This window comes from Lathamus discolor, chromosome 3, assembly GCF_037157495.1.
Source record: "Lathamus discolor isolate bLatDis1 chromosome 3, bLatDis1.hap1, whole genome shotgun sequence".
NCBI lineage: Eukaryota > Metazoa > Chordata > Aves > Psittaciformes > Psittacidae > Lathamus > Lathamus discolor.
In genome coordinates, this window is record NC_088886.1 from 81310315 (window position 1) to 81327764 (window position 17450).

The following is a 17450-nucleotide window of genomic DNA, read 5'->3' on the forward strand; positions in this document are numbered from 1 at the left end:
ATCTGTATTGCTTGGAATAGAAGAGTGGTTTAATCCAAATATCTGATTGAAACCAATCAAGAACCGCTTTGGAACTGATTGAACAACTGTTTTTACTCCTCTGATGTAAAACTGATTAAAGTTGATTCAGAAGCATCCCATACATCTTCCTACACTTGTATGTACCCTGTAACTAGGATCTTAAGCACAAAAGAATTACTGATTTTTCAAACAGCTTCAGATTCATACATTTCCTGTTTGGTTATCCAAATCACAAGAACCAAATAAGCACAGGTAGACACCATTTCAGTTATTACGTCAGAAATTAAGCTGTTTAAGTCTCATCTGAGACTAGAAGGCTAATAAGTAAAGCTGTAAAGCCTATTAAGCACCAACTTCTGTTTCCTTCATTCTCATATCTGATCGCTTAAACACTATGAACTTACAGTATACCTAAGAAACACTTTTAAATCTAGGAAAAGCAAACAGCAATATTAAACAAAATCATGCAGATAATTTACTGTTACATAAAGCTGTAAGGATTTCAGGAGCTATAATTTGAAAATACCTATGTCTGATTGGCCAAAATAAGGACAAAGATAGTATATTAAACTAACCCTTATAAAACAAAATTACACTGGCTTGCAGCAGAGTTGAAAAAACAGCAAAAAGTGTATGAATACACAAAAGCAACAGGAAGGTATGTGACACTTCCTAATCACATTTGAAGGAGATAGCAGGGGAGGGAGGAAGAACATTACATACGAGGTATGGCACTTGAAAACTCTCGTGGGTTACTTGCAATAAGCCTTCGCCTTAGCTCGTTCACACCAACTCCTGCAGGACCTGAAAAGTTGGAGAGCAGCTGATTACTGACAGAGGCACTTTTTGCATGCACCTCCCTTATTTCATAACACATTGCTTGCACACAGATGAAATGTAAATTTCCCCCAAATGTACCAGAAGTGACTGAAGTATTTTGATTGATTCAGCATACAAATCACTTCCCAACAACAGTCATACCCAGAATGCAGCTCAGCAACACTATTTTAAAGAAAAAAATTTACTATCTAATACTTCCAGACTTTGAAAAGACAATGGATTTGCCTTTACCCAGTTTGCTTTGTCAGGATCATTGAACACTGCAAAATAACAGCTTCCTTTCAGACACTATCATTAAACACTACTTGAGAGCCTGCAACCCACTCAATACAGTATTCCCTGTAGCAACCATTATTAAAGACATCTTTTTACCCTTTTCTACTGCCCATGATTGAGATTTTTCTAGTCTCCAATTTTAAACATTCTTCTTACCACTGCCATATTCATGCACTTAACGCTGGTTGTAGAACTGCCTCCATGTAACCACGTTTTCTAGTAAGTTACAAATTTCTGTACGAGTTCCAGCTGAATCTAAAACCAAACTATATCCCAAATATAACCCATTATCAACCATCATTCATAACTGTATGGTTTCTTCTAAGGACTTTTTAAAACATTAATTATCTCGAGCAAAGAAGATGATATGTACATTAACTTTAAAATCAATAACAGAGTCAAATTACAGACACTCATTCTTGAAATGCTGCTTTGAGAACTACCAGCACAGTCTGCAATCACTGCAGTCAGCAGCAGAAACCTCAGTGGATCAGACCATGACTGATGGTTTCCTCCCCTCTGTTACAGGTTGTGAAATTTGCATAAGTAATTAACCTCTTACCCACTAGTATAATTAGTCTGTTCCGGTCTGCTGGGTGCCGCTGGTACCTAACCACTTCTTCATATGGAGCTGCAAGTGCACTGTAACAGCTGCTGGGGCACCGAGTGTAACATGACTGCTGGTTGGTCCGTGATTTCCTGCGACACAGGCGCATACTTCTGCGGAAACCAGCTGTAATGGACAAAGACATCAGTACTGGAAAATAAATCCAAGATGCAGGCAACTAGTTCTTCAGTCTAGAGTGTCTCTAACCTACACAACATACTGCTTTTTTGAGCTTTCTGCAGGGTGACAGTGGGTATCATTGCTGCACTTGGTATGTCAGCTTGGTAGAACTTCTGAGCATGAAAAGACAGCTGAAGAGGAGGTCAGGTCTCACTGAAAATCATTTGAAAATTAGCCCAGAATTGGAGACCCTCCATAGGATCCCCAAAAAAAGCCAAAGGAAAAGTTTCTGGCCATGTAAAGCATCACGAGGGAACAGGTCAACTGTTTTTTGATGGTGTAGCTGGTTACTCTCCTAAAGCAAATCTGCAACATTTGTTCCAGCTTCCAGAATGAATCCAAATATTTTAAAGGCCATTATGGTTTAGGAACATGGATAGGTTTGCTGCTTCACCTTAGCATCCAACTCTGAAAACCTCACTTTTAGGTCTAGTTTTCTAATGGAAGACCCCATGATTATTCTCAGTGACAGCAAAATTAATCAAGAAGTACAGAAAATCTCAATAGCCAGTCAAGTTAAAATAGTGGTGCCCAGGTCTTAGTAGAAGACTAACAGGAAGAAAGATTTAAATGGAGAGAACAGGCATTAGTAGGAGGAAAGAGACCTGAAGTTTGGAAAGCAGAGTAAGTAGAATTCAATTCAGTAAGGTTTTAGATGAAATAAAGAACAAAGCACTTAACTTCAGACAAGCACTTAATTTAGGTCAAGTCCCAGACATCTTACTTATCTTTAGTCAATGCATACCAATAAAAACTCGTTGACCAAATTCACCAAATTCTTCCTCCTCTAGAATACAAAGAACAAATACTCATGAAATAGTAATAATAAAGAACAGTAAAAGCTAAAGAGCTGGATGGCTAGCAATCCTTGATGATCCCAAATGGAAAACAGTGTTTCAGTAAACATATGGAAGTACCATGAGTAATTGAATAAAAAAATCAATAATAATGAAAAAAAGGCACAATACTCCATAATGTAAAATATTCAAATATTTCACATGACCAAAGACCAACTGAAAGCACCAATATTTCTGTAAGTCAAAAATTAAACTTAGAAAATCTTGGTATTTTCTAAATTATATTGGAAACACTTTTTTTGATTTTTTTTTAAATAGTTATAGAAGAAAAAAGACCTCCATAGAATTTAAGCTTTTTGGGTGACCCCTAGCTTATAGGATTTCTTTAGTTGTAACATTACAATTGCCAACAAACCAGTAGCTCAAAATCAGAAATAACTTATAACTGTTTCTGACCAATCGCATGCATCTGCTCAGATCTTTCAGGCAGAATTAATTTTATTATGCCCTTTTAAACTTCTTTGGATCAGTGGTATCTGTGCTCCACCACCCCAAACTAATCTCCTTCTTCCAATTCTTTTTGCTCCCATTCTCATGCTGCTCTTTGTGAAGGCTTAACCATTCAGGTGAGCATTCTAAATCTCTATATGTACTTTTTAAAAAAATTTGATCTCTCTTAGAAGGCTCAAAAATACAAATTTCCCAATAAATCAATGATTTAACAGTCAGAAACTAATTTATAAAGGTGATTGGTCACAAATAACTACAGAAAAAAATTGGCATCAGCAGGGTTAAGATTTCTTTTAAAAAAGAACTCCTAATTTTTGCCTAATCATGCATGGAATTGTCCAAGCTTTTTATTCCATTTAGGGCTTGTTAAAGCAATAATAAGATACAGAAGGCATAGACACAGCTTTAAAGGCAGTAATTGTTCCAAGGCAGGAACATTAATTTGCAAAATAGGAAATGTTTCATCTTTTAGCACTAGATTCTTTGATTAATAGTTATCGCATAAAGCATACAGGTGTTAAAATCAGATATATATTAGTTACTCTTCTTTCACATCTCTACACTCTTTGCTACTTGCGCCTTTAAAAATGTAGGTTTATTTCTAGATGTACTAACAACTCCTTGTTTCTGACTGTAGGAAAACTACTTGGCAGAATACTGCTTGTTCAGGGCAAAGTTCAGAGTACTGTTCAGCTGACGTATGCCTGCATTATTTCTATCTTGAGGTCTTTTGAGCCACCATTCAGACTCTGAGCATTTCTGCTTTAACTGCTCTCTGCTCTATGGCATGGAGTGCAGTATGGAATCCTGCAGGGAACAAGCAATAAACACATAAATTATAAGAGATTACTGCTTAGAGAAGACAGGGAGAAAAGAGTTACTATTACCTTCTTTAAGCTCCTCTGCACATTGAAATAGAGACAGACATCAATTAGTTTTGAGAAGACACTCAATATGAAGATTAAAAAAAAAAAAAAAAATCAACCAGCATCATCCAAGGTATTTAGGAAATTCAGGAAACAGGTATGCAAGCTTTAAATCTAAAATATGCCTGATCGAGCATGAATTCTCAGTTTCCAAAGAAGAGACTCAGCTACAGCATCTTTGTCAGTATTGTACTTGCAAAATACATCACACAGATATTCAACTAATGTTTAAAGCAAAATACAGGATAGCAAACATTTGCACCTTTGTTCCTCTGACTGACTGGATACAGAGAGCTGACTCAGCACTGAAGATTTAATAGGATTTGCAAGAGTAATCCCCAAGTGCAGTTATCGGAAACATTCTAGCCTGTAAATAAAAGGCTGCCCTCTAGACCTGCTGGTTGTCTTAAAAGCTTTGGGCATTGCTTGAAAGGTGAAAGAGAACCAGCCACATGTGGTAAGAGGAGAAGATCTGACTAGCAAGTAGGAACCTTGTGGAGAAGAGCAAGTGTAAGGTGGAATGACATTTTCTCCACAATGTACCAAACAGGAAGTTTAGCAGTAGTAGATTTAGCTTAGCGGGGAAATGATTTATTTTAGAATACTTAATTTTTGCAGAACTCTGAATATGGTGTAAACAGGTAGCTGTACCCTAAAATAACTCCAAAAAACCTACCAACCAACCAACTAAATCCCCCCCCCCAAAAAAAAAACCAAAACAAAAAACCAACCACATTTGTTTTCTAACCAAACAGCTTGGTTAAAACAAAAAAAGACACTGATTGATTGTATGTCATATATGAATCATTCCTCCTATAAAAGCATTTCTTTTTCTTGTATGCCAGTCATGCACACAATCAGGAGTCCAGAACAGCTCTCCTCTTTACCTTAAGGTAATGGAGGCCTGAATCCCCAGTGCCTGTAGGAGTTGATGTAGTTATCCAATTACCTGCTGACATCAGCGCAGCTCCTGCTGTCACAGCTTGAATGAGTATAACTGATCAGGATTTGATAAACAGATCTAATACTGATGCATGAGAAGAAACTCTCTTGTGGGTAACAAGACAAAAACCTTATTACTTGAAATAATCAGAGAGCACAAGGATGATTTTAAGGCAACAAAATTTTATATAATGGCTTTGCAAGCCAGAACAACTTCTAAAGCAAAAACGGAATTCTGTTTTCTGTCACCTGCTTGTTTTTAAGATACTTGTCTGTGGGCACCCTTCTCACAGCACAACAATAGCAAGGAATTTGGAGGTAGGTCAGAGGCACTTACCAGACTCAAAAGTTTCTTCATCTTGTTTCGTAATCCAGATTGCAAAGATATTAAAATAAATTCAAAATTTAGTTCTTAGTACAGAGTTTCAGAATAAAATTAAATTTCCAGCTCCTGTCACAGTCTCATACATATTTTTCCTCTTTCCTCCACATTGAGGTGGCAAAATACAGCTCACCATACTTGAATTAACTGTCTGGTCCCTCTCCACCAAGTCCTACAGGATCACATCCCTCCATGAGAGCTTGCTGAATTACCTCAGGGTAAGGAAGAATGAGCTCTGCTGCTTTAGGGAGCCAGCCAAGCTAACAGTTATCACATATTCTATTTACACATAAAATTCTTGCTCAGAAAAAAAAAAAAAAAAGTCTCCCAACATCAGTTTCTTGACAGTTAATTGAGTGGGCTCTCCAAGACTACAATCATCTGTGGCAAAAACTGTGGTAACATGACAGCCACGGTCCAAAACCTGAATCACAGAGGTCAGATCTCATTCAGGGAGATATTTTTGGGGTGGTCCCTCTTTTAGCACAGCATTTTGCTATAAGGACTGTACATTAGAACTGCAAATAGCTTATTTTTATACACTAATACAGGATGAGGTTTCAATGTAAGAAAAAAAAAGCATTTTCTACCAGTAAGTTCACTAGGAGAATGAGTGTTTTTATGTGGGAAACAAAACAAGGCTTTAACTAGCTACTATCTTAAAGCAAACAGAATAATCTCAAGTGAATTCAGTTACCTGTTTCCACACACTTCTCATCTATCTGCATGTCATCCTCTACAACACAAGATAAAAAGTAATCTTAATCAGAAAAACACTGGGGAGGAAAAAAAACAAAACCTTACAGGTCTTACAAGACTGAACTCAGACATCAGAAAAAACCCTTGAAACTCAGATCAGCTTTAGACTTCTTTAAATATTTTTACTGTTAACTCCAACTTACTGATGTGCAAAAGGCTCTTCTAAAACTAGCGCTCTGAAGGGCTTGCAGCAGAGAGATAAACGTCTAGCTGGAATTCTTCCTTTGAAGTAATAAAAGGTTTAACATGGCTATTGCTGTTTACCCTGTAAATATCTATTTAAGTATTATCATGTCAGAATACAATTTTCCACTCCCTTCCTTCTCTCCTGTAGCTTTAAAAAGTGCGCATCTTTCCAGTCTGCTTCACTCAAGGAAGGAGTTTTGCTTAGTTGTTTTTATCATGATTTTTACAAGGAAGAAAAGGAAAAGATTGATTCAGCTCCTTCTCCATCCCGGAATCACATCAATTCACATCCCTGAAATGCAATCTCATGAGCTCATAATACTGCACTGTTTGTGTGTTCTGTTCTTGCGTGCCCCTCCAGATAGGCCCAAATACAAGCTGTTTTACAGGGTAACTGTCAGGGCATCTGTCAACCATACTCTGCCCATATATATCCTTTAAAGAAAAACTCTCTCAGAACTGCTCAGGTCAGCTGCTGAAGATGGGAAAATGAGGGAGAGGAAAAGAGAGAGAGGAAATGTAGTCTTTGCTTCCTCTGAGCAACCCATCCAAACTTCCAGCTCCCTACCAGATAATGCATAGCTTAAGTTTCCACTTTAAGACAACATAAGCTTCTACTATTTCAAGTGAAAAAATGCTTGATTTCAATTATGCTAAGCACACAAAATGCCAAGAAGTTGTGTTTCATTTGCATGTACTGCCTGTTTGAAAACTTTTGAAAAAGCCTGTAAACCATGTGCTATACTGATTCCAGGTACACAAATGCACTGATGATTTCCTACCTTCTTCCACAGTGCTTACTGCCCACAGCATATCCATTGAAGCAGTTAAATGCAATAAAATTACAGTGAAAGAGAGACCCAGCTCTAATGAACAAAGCAATCAATGCAAGAAGAATCCTAGGCAATGAAACACACTCCATCTGGGAGTTATCACAAGAGAATTAATCTTATCCTATTATAAAGGACCATAGAACAAAATGGGGAGAGAGAAAACAGGAAGAACATTCTTATTCTGGCAATAATTTGTCATGTTTACAGAAAGTTATAGTTGGCAGAGGATAACGTTTCTGGATTGTCAGCATGAATAAACTCATGGGCATCAGAGCTTATTTTACACCTCAAGGAAAAAAAGTTCTATCTTTCTCTCAGTAGTTCTGGTAACAAAGAAACATTCTAAACATGTTGCATGGCACCTTCCAATGAAGAAGTTTTAACTGTGTCCCTGGAAAGCCAGGCTAGTACACATGTCACCTCAAGACTCGCATCCAATTCTGAGAGAACTGGCTCTCCTAGAGAGCACCTAGATCTTACAGGAGTTGAATTCATAACTTCTCTCAGTCAGATCCCAAGTACAACCACAACAACCAAGTACAAGCCACAACAACCTCCACCATCAGTACTTCAGGTGTAACTACCATTAAGTATTCATTTTCCTGGAGATAATTAACACACTTCTGAGGTGACAACACAGGTCCAGAAACAATGTCTTTGAATTAAACTGGATTGTATGAGCTTCTGTTTCAGTATCCCTGGAAATCAATACTTATTATTTCCTACTCTACCATTCAAGTAACATTTCACTCACACATTGATGATTTCAGACAGAGATGGGGCTGGAAAGGCTGAGACCACCAGAATTCTCGCTGCTTCCTGCATAGAAATAACTTATTGCAGTTAAAGAAACAAAACATTCCACAAGCACGTTATACTTCTTTCTGATTCACTGCTTAAACATAAGATCAGTTGATACTGAGCTGACAGAAGACAGTGAGAATGGAAATATTATTATCAGTGGTCTAGCCCACTGCAAAGCCCAGAAAGAAAGTCAGTATGCTACCAGAATGATTTAAAGGCAATTTCCAAATCAACAGCCCACAAGTATTTACAATATCTTGAGTTTATATATAAGGACAGGAAGATAAACCATACTGTGGTCCAGACTCCTGGAAGTAGAAGAGTGTGCTACTGCTATGGACAGTACTGCTACTGCTATGGACATTAGTATCACTGCCTCTGTTACTATACAGAACCTCTTGTAGCCTCAATCAGAACCTAGTTTCATTTCAGCATTCATTATACAGACCATAGCTAGGTTTACATATAGTACAAAATGAAGCCTATAATCTACAATTGTGGGGTCTTGTGTTTTCCTTAGAACAGACAGGACATATGGCTAGAGTATCATACTGAAAGTATGTTACAGCAGCTTAGGCACTCTAGTTCAGAAAGCATGTAACACAAAAATAATGGTCTCTCTAGGCAGAAAATAATAGTCAAGGGATCCCTATTCTTCCTTGAGCATATTTTTTTTGCTTGTGTTTGGTGGGTTTGGTTTGGGGTTCCCTCTCCCCCCTCCCCCATTCTTTTAATCGGGTCCAGTAAGTTTTGACCAAAGCTGCTACACTCCTATTAGATGTCTTAGCAACTAGCATAGAGATTAGGTAACTGCTGTGCACTTCTTAGGCATCAGTTTAACATAAGGTGCTTCCAAAAGCTTGTTGTCACATAGGTACTCTTAAAGGAAGGAGAGCAAGAAGTCAGAGAAGAGGAAGAGGAAATATGTGTGTCAGATGCCACTGAATCATACTGCTAAATAACTTACAAAAAATTTTAAGTAGCAAAGTCTGAACACCAGGCTAATTTTTAAACTGGGACTCAGAAAAATTACAACTTCTTTACCTTTTAAGAAGATGATTTGAGGGTATAAGTCCAGCACAGGCACTGAGATCTGAAACTTTCCTTGCTTGCCACCAGAAAACATCATTCTGGTCCACAATCTGAAGTATTTCACCCTTCTTAAAAGGCAAACCTGCATCAGCACATGGTATGGCAGGATCTTGCAAGGGCCAGTAATCTGCCATTGCTCGCACATAGAGCTGGTGAAGAAATTATACAAGAATGACTGGAAGCCTTGTTTAGAACAGAGGGAACATGAGCTTTATAATCACAGGATAAGATATTGACATGTCAATTCATGATTATTCATGTTTTAAAAACCAGATCAGACCCCAAACCTTGTCTGTTCATCAAAGAAAAAAAAAAAAAAAATCATTCTCATACATTGTAAAAAGAATTGACATTCAACCTGTAGATCACACTGAAAATGGCTTCATGACCTTTAATACAACTACATTTCCGCTTACTACCTTTACTGTTTCAGCAACAGCATATTGATGCCAGCTGAGAGGTCACCATAAAGGCAAGTAACACTTCAAACACTGCAGTAAACTTCTAATCAACACATTGCTTTTTATCACACCTTTGGATGTTATTGGGGTAACTGCAGTAACAATCCGGAAAAAAGAATGTCTCTTACTGTTGTTTGGTTGCTGACAGGCCGGTCAGAAACAGGAATTAATTTGAACATAATTGTCCCCTGAGACAGGGCCTAAATGATTAGAAAAGGAGTAAAACATGACTAGTATTCAGTACAAATAACCAAACATTGGCAACATGAGCTTAACACAGCATGGCTTTGTAGTTACTATAATGTCTGTATTACAAATAAAATTTAGGTAGACAGAGTCTATGTGACAACACTGTTTTTTCAAAGGAAACTCAAGAATGACACTTCAATGTCTTACTTAGTATTTTTAATTCAATGAGATACATTTTTATTATAAATAATATTATATAATTTAAATGTTATTTCATATTCAACTTTTCTACTGAAATCTAATTTAAATTAGCAGTACGATCTGATTAGACAGTTGATGTAAAGGGGGGAAGAGAAAAAAGTTAAATATCCCAGTAGAGTTTGTACGTCTTACGCCTGGAAATAGTACAACCAAGGAAATAACACATAGATTTGATACTGATTACATATAGCAATACCTTACTGACTAGCACTAACACTTCACAGTGAAAAGCCCTCAAAGGCCATGAGCAAAATGACAAGTAACAGTGACAGCTCGACAGACTTCATGTGACTTTTGACAACAGTAATTACCACTGCCCTTTTTTGCAAGGTAAGTGATGTAGCTTGCAAGCTCATTTACTCTACTTTAGTGCATTTTATAACGTGGACTCTTATAACAGCAGCACCTTTCCACTACTTTCTTGTGAAATATTAAGTGGGTGGAGCTTCTGGAAAAAATATGGATCAGTGAAGTCTGAATAAAATCAGTATTTTTCCCAGAAGCTGCAGACAGAATGGTCACATGCACAAACCAAAACAAGGGTTAGATTTAGTTCTGGTGTCCTGTATTCTGATTCTAATGAGTAGTTGTGAACTTCGTCCACAGTAAGGAAACAATCTGAATTTTCTGTTAAACATTTCAGACTTTCTCCTCTAAGAGCACATGTGTGTGCATGTGTGTGTAAAAGAACAGCATACAGTTAAGGTACAAAGTAGAAAAAGATTCAATACCAGAATATTGATAACTTGCTCAGGCTCAAGTCCCTCAACAGGAACTCCATTTACTTCCACCAGTTTGTCTCCAGCATACAGCAACCCTACAGTGAAAAAAGGATGAAAGCAGCAGCAATTTTATCACGGCATGGATTATCTTGGGTAGGGAAGGCAGGAACAAACGGATGTACCACAGGTTTGGAAATCAGCATTACAAGTTCCCATGCACCAGGTAGGCAGGAAGGTATTCTGGATTTAAGCTACATTGCCCCTGGATAGGACTACAGGCTCCGGTGGGTCACAAGGAGCTTGCATGCTTCAGTGTTCTTATTTCCTCCCACCTCCTCCATACAACATGTTTACAACCTATTGATAAATTGCCTTAAAAGTAGCATCAACATTTTAGTACACCTCAATTTCCCAAAGTAATCTCTAGACCTATTCCAGCTAACCCCATTATATTAATAGACCATAAGACTTGGAATCAGACCCTTAAAATTTCTAGGTGCACTGGAAAGCTTTGGGACTACTCTCTGCCCTTACAAAGTCTTCACAACATTATTTACTTTTATATTTGCCTTCAGCTCAATTAAAACATTAATCAAACTAGGAACTCGATCAGCTATTGCTTAGGCAATAGCTAAAAGGAACTATTTTATAATGATTACAGTTCAGTTTTACTTCTGGTGTTTTACATTTTAGTTACATAAAATTTCCCAAGGAACATGGAACACATTCAATTCTAGGATGACAAAGTAGTAACACTTCTAAGAAAATTCCTTGGGAGATTGCTTAGCAACTAATACTGCCAAAGTATTTAGTAGACTAGTGACAAAAGTATTACTATGTATTCCTTAAGGCCCATTATCTTATAGAATCAGACTACTCATGTTTTCCATTTATCCATTAGGGAATGATCTGCTGGTATTCATACTACACTGCAACTGGGGATATTCCTGATCAGTATCTGGACATATGTATCCAGGTATTGGTGCCAAGAATACACAATGAAACTGGATTCATACTTCAACTTAGTCTGAAGCATAACGCATTCATATGAAAGTTAATGAATGAAGCCAAGTTGCTGCAACGTGTCACTATTTACAGTGCTGTCCAATGTACACATCTTGCTCTATAATGCAAGGCTAATTATAGAAGCTAAGCTATTATCTTCAGATATCTTATTTCAAGTTAAACTGTTTGTATCACTGTTTCAAAATACACATACCACTTCTGTCTGCTAGTCCACCATGGATCACACGGGCAACTGTTATGTCACCTGTTATCTCATGGCGTTTTATGGTGGCACCCTGGCAAATAAAAACAAAGAAAAACACACTCATCACTGAGGAACCCCAGGAAGTTTCCTTTCATATCACAAGTTAAATCTTTGCTATGACAAAAAGGCACTAAAAGATATAGCCTCCTTAATACCACACAGATCTAGTGATAATGTATCATTATTAGCACTAAGTCTTTCAACATTTTCAACTTTCATCATAAGAAGATGGCCACATTGACTGGAAGAAATCTTTTCTATTTCAAATGTTATAGCTATCTTTTCCTAAAACAGATTAGTTAAGCTATGCAATGTTACACTTTTAAAAACACAAATGATTTCTACAGCACCTTTCAGAGTCTTTCTTCCTTCCCTATTTTGGCCAAGGGAACAGCTCTTAATCTAATTTGCATATTCATTATATGAGACAAACATCTGCCAAATGTTCAAGTGCCTAGTGGACAAGGCACTGAGCAGGGCTAGATGGTTTCCTAAGGTCCCTTCCAACCTCAACAATTCTTGTGATTCCATAAGAACTGGAAAAGAGCGCACGCAATCTCTGTGACATTCCTGGAAAGAAACCAATGTGCATATGCTGCATTATAAGTGCTTGTGTGAGTTTAAATAATTTGTCAGACATCAGAAAGCTCCCTCACCAGAGGCTGGTTGTTTTTCACTAAGCAGACGATCCTCATGGCTTCCTCATTTTCAGGTATGTTGTCTGGCAGTGGTGGAAGGGTTGGTTCAAAATCTTTCTGAGCTACAGTATCATGAGCAGAGAGCAAGGCCTGTGACAAAACCAAACCAACCAACCAATAAACCCATTAGCAAAGATCATAAAACAGAACAGCTTTAAATAGTAACTGGTCAGAAAACAGAGATCAGCGAGTAAGTTCCTGTGTGAACACAGATCTCTTTCACATGTTGTCATTTTCTTTCAAACTGTGAGCTTTAGGAACTGTTCCTCTCAGCTTCTTCTGGAAAAACTTGTAAAAGATGAAATGTTTCTGTTTGGAGCTCTAGGGAAAAGAATGCAGGTTTTGCAATTACAAGGAAAATTCGGTTTTATATTTCTGCATCAACTGCTTAGAATTTAACTGTGTAAAGAAACATCTCTCTAAAACATAGCCCTTAAATAAATTGCAACCCACTGCAGTTATTTCAGATACAGAGTCCATATCTGATTTCACAAGTAGGTTAGCTCATGAGTAGAAAACTATATGTCTTCTGGCTCCTGTGCTGATTCTTGTGAACAGCTGGCCATCTGTTTCAATTCCCACAGCAGACAGCTCTGGGAGCAAACTTCTTTCCTTATGCAGGACTTGCCTTTAAGTGTGGAGCACGCAGTAGTCGCCTTAGCTCTTTGATCTCACCAGACTGAGGGGCTTCACGCAGTAGCTCTACCACCTGATAAATATAAGAGAGAAAGCACAGACACTGGTTCTGGAGAACAATTAATTTAGAAAGATGTAAACTGAATTCGGAAGAAAATGTATGAGGAGAGTGCTGAGCCCCCCAGGCTAAGTGACTCTGAGCATATCCATACAGTTTGCTCTAGAACTGGACAATACAGTAACAGCTGCACAATACTCCTGCTTGCACACAGGCTTAATTTAGTTCAGGCGCTGTGTCATGCACTCCAATTGATTTTTTTTCTCCCATACCTCAGTTGATTTCATCACTGGTGTCAGTTTCTCTACTTAGTCATTAGCTTTCCCACTAATACAGAAATTTAAGAATTAATCAGCTATTATGATTAGAAAAATCAAAAAAGCTTTTCAGAATCCTCACGTCAAACTGCTTGATTGTAGCCATAACACTGAACCACACAGGTACATAGCAATTAAAATACATAGGCAGTGGTTAAAACAATTTATGTGTTCACCACACTGGCAGGGTTCATGCAGTCTGGTAAGCATGGCTGTACACACTTCTCATTCCCTCCTCTCAACACAGTTAGAGTTATTGGTAGATTGACAAAAGTGCAAAGAGGGAATCTTTCAAGTTTATATAGTGTACTCAGACCCGAGACAAAAAACAAATGCCAGAACACTTATTTGCAGCTAAGTTGACTAATTTGATATGAGTAACTAAAGCAATACATTCTGTATACACCATCTTACCTCACGATTCAATGTGTGTGCCTGCAGCGTGACAGGAACTGGTCTTTTTCCGAGATAATGTTGGAGGCATTCATAAATCTATTGTATGCCATGATAGACAAGACAATGCAATGATGATATGGTCTCTTCACAGGATTATATAGAAAAATACAACATACACATATTTCTAGGAATTTCCCAGTCCAAAGAGCTTGCATCTTAACCCTCAACATTCAGTGCATCTGGAATTGAGCCTATAACTCATTGTCTTTCTATATTATTACCCAGTTAGCCAGTTATGTTGGAGTTTTGAATTTTCCAATGAGAAAAGCTCATTACACGGCAACAGCCCAACAGTGTTATTTCTGTAGCTTGCTTCCTCTATTTGCAAGCATGGTTAACAAAGTAAATTTAACTTTAAACAAAATAAACAGCTGTATTTAAAATGGCTTTATGGAGTTTCGTATCCACTGCAAGTTTTATTTTTTTTAAATGTAAAAAAATTCAAAATCCTTGTTACAGAAAAAGCAGAACTTGTTCAGAATTTGTCTTAGGGATACAATTCTGCTCCATAGATATAATAGAGTTTTGGTTGGTGTTTGTAACAACATAAAATCTTAACTATACATCAGATCAGAGTGAGCAAAGCGGAAAAATGTAATTTCACAAGCGTCCATGCCAACAAGTGGGATGTACAGCCATACAAAGATATAAGAAAAGACAGCTGAGCAGTGCTCCCCTGGCCTCAATACGGACACGTAAAGTGGAAGAGCTTGAATGCCCAGGACATTATGAAAAAGAATATTTATTTTTTTCTTTAAAGCAAAAGTGGTTTTGTTCACCTTGAGTACTGATGTTAGGGCCGATGTTAGGACTACCTGCACTTAGTGTAAACAAACATTTATTGTCTTGATATGGCAAAATTAAGTAACTATGCCCCAGAGATTGTTCTCCAGGAAGCCTTTGCCTTCATAGCTGAATATTACTTTACCTTTAAAAGTGCTTGCAGCCAGCGAGATCTGAGCAGGTCATATAACATGCCAACGCCATTGACATCTCTTTTACAGAGCAAACTCAGTTCTTGTAGCACTAGAGTCAGAACATGAGATACACCTGAGCCCAAGAAACAGAAAAGCGCAAGACACTTCAGTATAAACAGAAGACCAACCAAAGCCAAACAGTGACCAGGCCTTTGAAAAGCACCTTTCCTCCATGTATACCTCCAAGAAATATACTAGTTTCTTGTCTGCCTTGCTTGTTTCCTGCTATCAACTCTATTGCATAAGCTTTATTTTATTATTTTTTTAACCAGCAGGGTTAGGTCCATACTAGCAATTCTTAACTGACCCGTGAGAAAATACACAGGGGGAATCTCACATATATCAGTCTGACTTCAAGACTGTACCTCATACTGAGAGGAGGTAAATATAAAAAGTTGCTTGTTCATTTTATAGGCTTTTCTACTGGGTGATTGACTCTTTGGGCCAGGGACTATCTGTTTTTCTCCACTCTCTGAAAATGCAGACATTCTGTAGAATATCACTAATGAGGATGCAAATTCCATCCAAATACATACCACTGTCACAGATACCCACAACACATCCCAAGAAAGGGCAAGAACCCTTCTTGTAATTAGAAGCAGCACTTGATCTGTTAGGAACAGTATCCTAATACAGCAGAAAACAAAAAAAATCCAGTGTTTTCCTAAAAATCTCAAAGAGGCAGAAGCTAAGAGGTGACAAATAGATAATACGTAACAGCCAGGCCTAGATACAAACTGGATTTTTGTGAGTGCACAAAATTTAATTTTCCCTCAGAAATGACAACAGATCATTTCTGATATGTGACACTTCCCCAGAAACAATGCTTACAACAGCAGTGATAAAACAGCACACCAAATACTAGAAGTCTGATTTATCAAGCTATAAGGGTTCTTAAAGAGACCGTAGGAGCTGGATGCTTGACTCCCAAATGCATGTCAATGGAAAGTAAGTTCTCAACTCTTGTGTATTTTGCTAAGCATAAGCTGTTTCTCTGCTTTTTAGTACCAAAGTAATCATACAATACCAATATAACTGGAGACTTGATATTTATTTTTTTACTACATTAAAGTTGGCATGTTTCAATGAGTAATACCGTAATACAAAAAAAAAAATGTTGGCATAAAACCAAGACTAGGAGCTTCTAAAGGTACATCGGCCAAAGTCAAAATAATGATTTCCTAAAGCTCATCCCAGCAGCCCCAGGGTAGCTGAGTACTCTCTACTGCAGACAATATCAGCTGCTGTCATCTAGTTGCTACAGCTAACCTAAACACGGAAGCCCTTTTTATTTCTCTACTGAGCACAATTTTTATAGCCATTGACAGTTAACTGTGTCCTGAATCTGCTCTAGGCCTTGATGTAACCAATACTTATGTGAGATCTATCTTCAACTTTAGTTTCACTGAGGTATTTTCCTTGCGCATGAATTAATACAGGTATTTGCCTGCTAAGTTTCTGCAGATGGGACTTTCACCTCAATCATCAGGCAGAACTATCCAAACTGGGAAAGCCTGGAAATACACCTCATTATCAGGAGCCATCTGGTTCTGGAAAGCAGACATCTAAGCACTTATAAAAATCAAACTCAGTGAAACCTGATTGTGTGCCCCACAGGGAAATATCTCCCAAAACCGTTTTCTTAAAAAGATTCTTTTCTACAGAAACCACCTGCCTTTAGTGAAGACACTTAAAATATTTACCTTATTACTGGCTGCCTCTTTTTGAAATTACTTGTATTAATTATCTCCTCAAATGCTATTCCTACCTCAAGCTGGGCTCAAATAGACCAAGATGTTACAGACAAAAGCACAGAAGATTTCCTTAATCAAAAAAGGAAAAAAGTCCCCTCTTGTTATTCTGGGTCATTCTTGATAGAGCTGCAGAGACCCTTGACTTTGTAAGCCAGAAACAAATGCCAGGTATCCTCTTCTGTCACTCTCCAGATTAACTGCGTACCACCACTAAACATCAAGAATAATTACAATTATGAAGTAGCAATACTTCTAGACATGTTCATCTCTCTCATGACTTAATGGAAGAAGAGTTAGAGACCAAGGAATAAAACTTTTTGTCATTTATCTTTCTCTTTGAAAGAGATGCAGAAGTTATGAGTACCGTTATCTTGACCGCAGACTGTTGGCGCCTCCATCTTTCCCTTTATTCAAGGAGATTCCACCCACTTCTTTGAGTACTGCATTCACACCAAGCAGGATTCACAAAGACAGATGCTGAACTAGAGAAAAGAGT

At 37.7% G+C, this 17450-nt stretch overlaps 1 protein-coding gene across 4 annotated transcripts in view; it reads right to left on the bottom strand.

The window, feature by feature from the left end:
- The window catches only part of MPP4 (MAGUK p55 scaffold protein 4), a 29633-nt gene that overhangs the window by 4967 nt on the left and 7216 nt on the right, over positions 1-17450 (bottom strand). The window contains exons 1-17 of one of the 4 annotated variants that reach the window (XM_065670066.1): positions 17319-17373; positions 15152-15273; positions 14182-14259; positions 13385-13465; positions 12715-12846; positions 12008-12089; positions 10798-10883; positions 9745-9816; positions 9108-9304; positions 8014-8078; positions 7209-7226; positions 6179-6217; positions 5437-5457; positions 4119-4133; positions 2670-2711; positions 1700-1870; positions 745-825 (exon numbers count right to left, since the gene is read on the bottom strand). In XM_065670066.1, the coding sequence (XP_065526138.1) occupies positions 745-825; positions 1700-1870; positions 2670-2711; positions 4119-4133; positions 5437-5457; positions 6179-6217; positions 7209-7226; positions 8014-8078; positions 9108-9304; positions 9745-9816; positions 10798-10883; positions 12008-12089; positions 12715-12846; positions 13385-13465; positions 14182-14259; positions 15152-15273; positions 17319-17352 (1336 nt within the window). In that variant the 5' untranslated portion in view covers positions 17353-17373. Of the gene's footprint in view, positions 1-744; positions 826-1699; positions 1871-2669; positions 2712-4118; positions 4134-5436; positions 5458-6178; positions 6218-7208; positions 7227-8013; positions 8079-9107; positions 9305-9744; positions 9817-10797; positions 10884-12007; positions 12090-12714; positions 12847-13384; positions 13466-14181; positions 14260-15151; positions 15274-17318; positions 17437-17450 lie in introns of those variants that run through there. The other 3 variants (XM_065670064.1, XM_065670063.1, XM_065670065.1) reach the window with 3 other exon arrangements.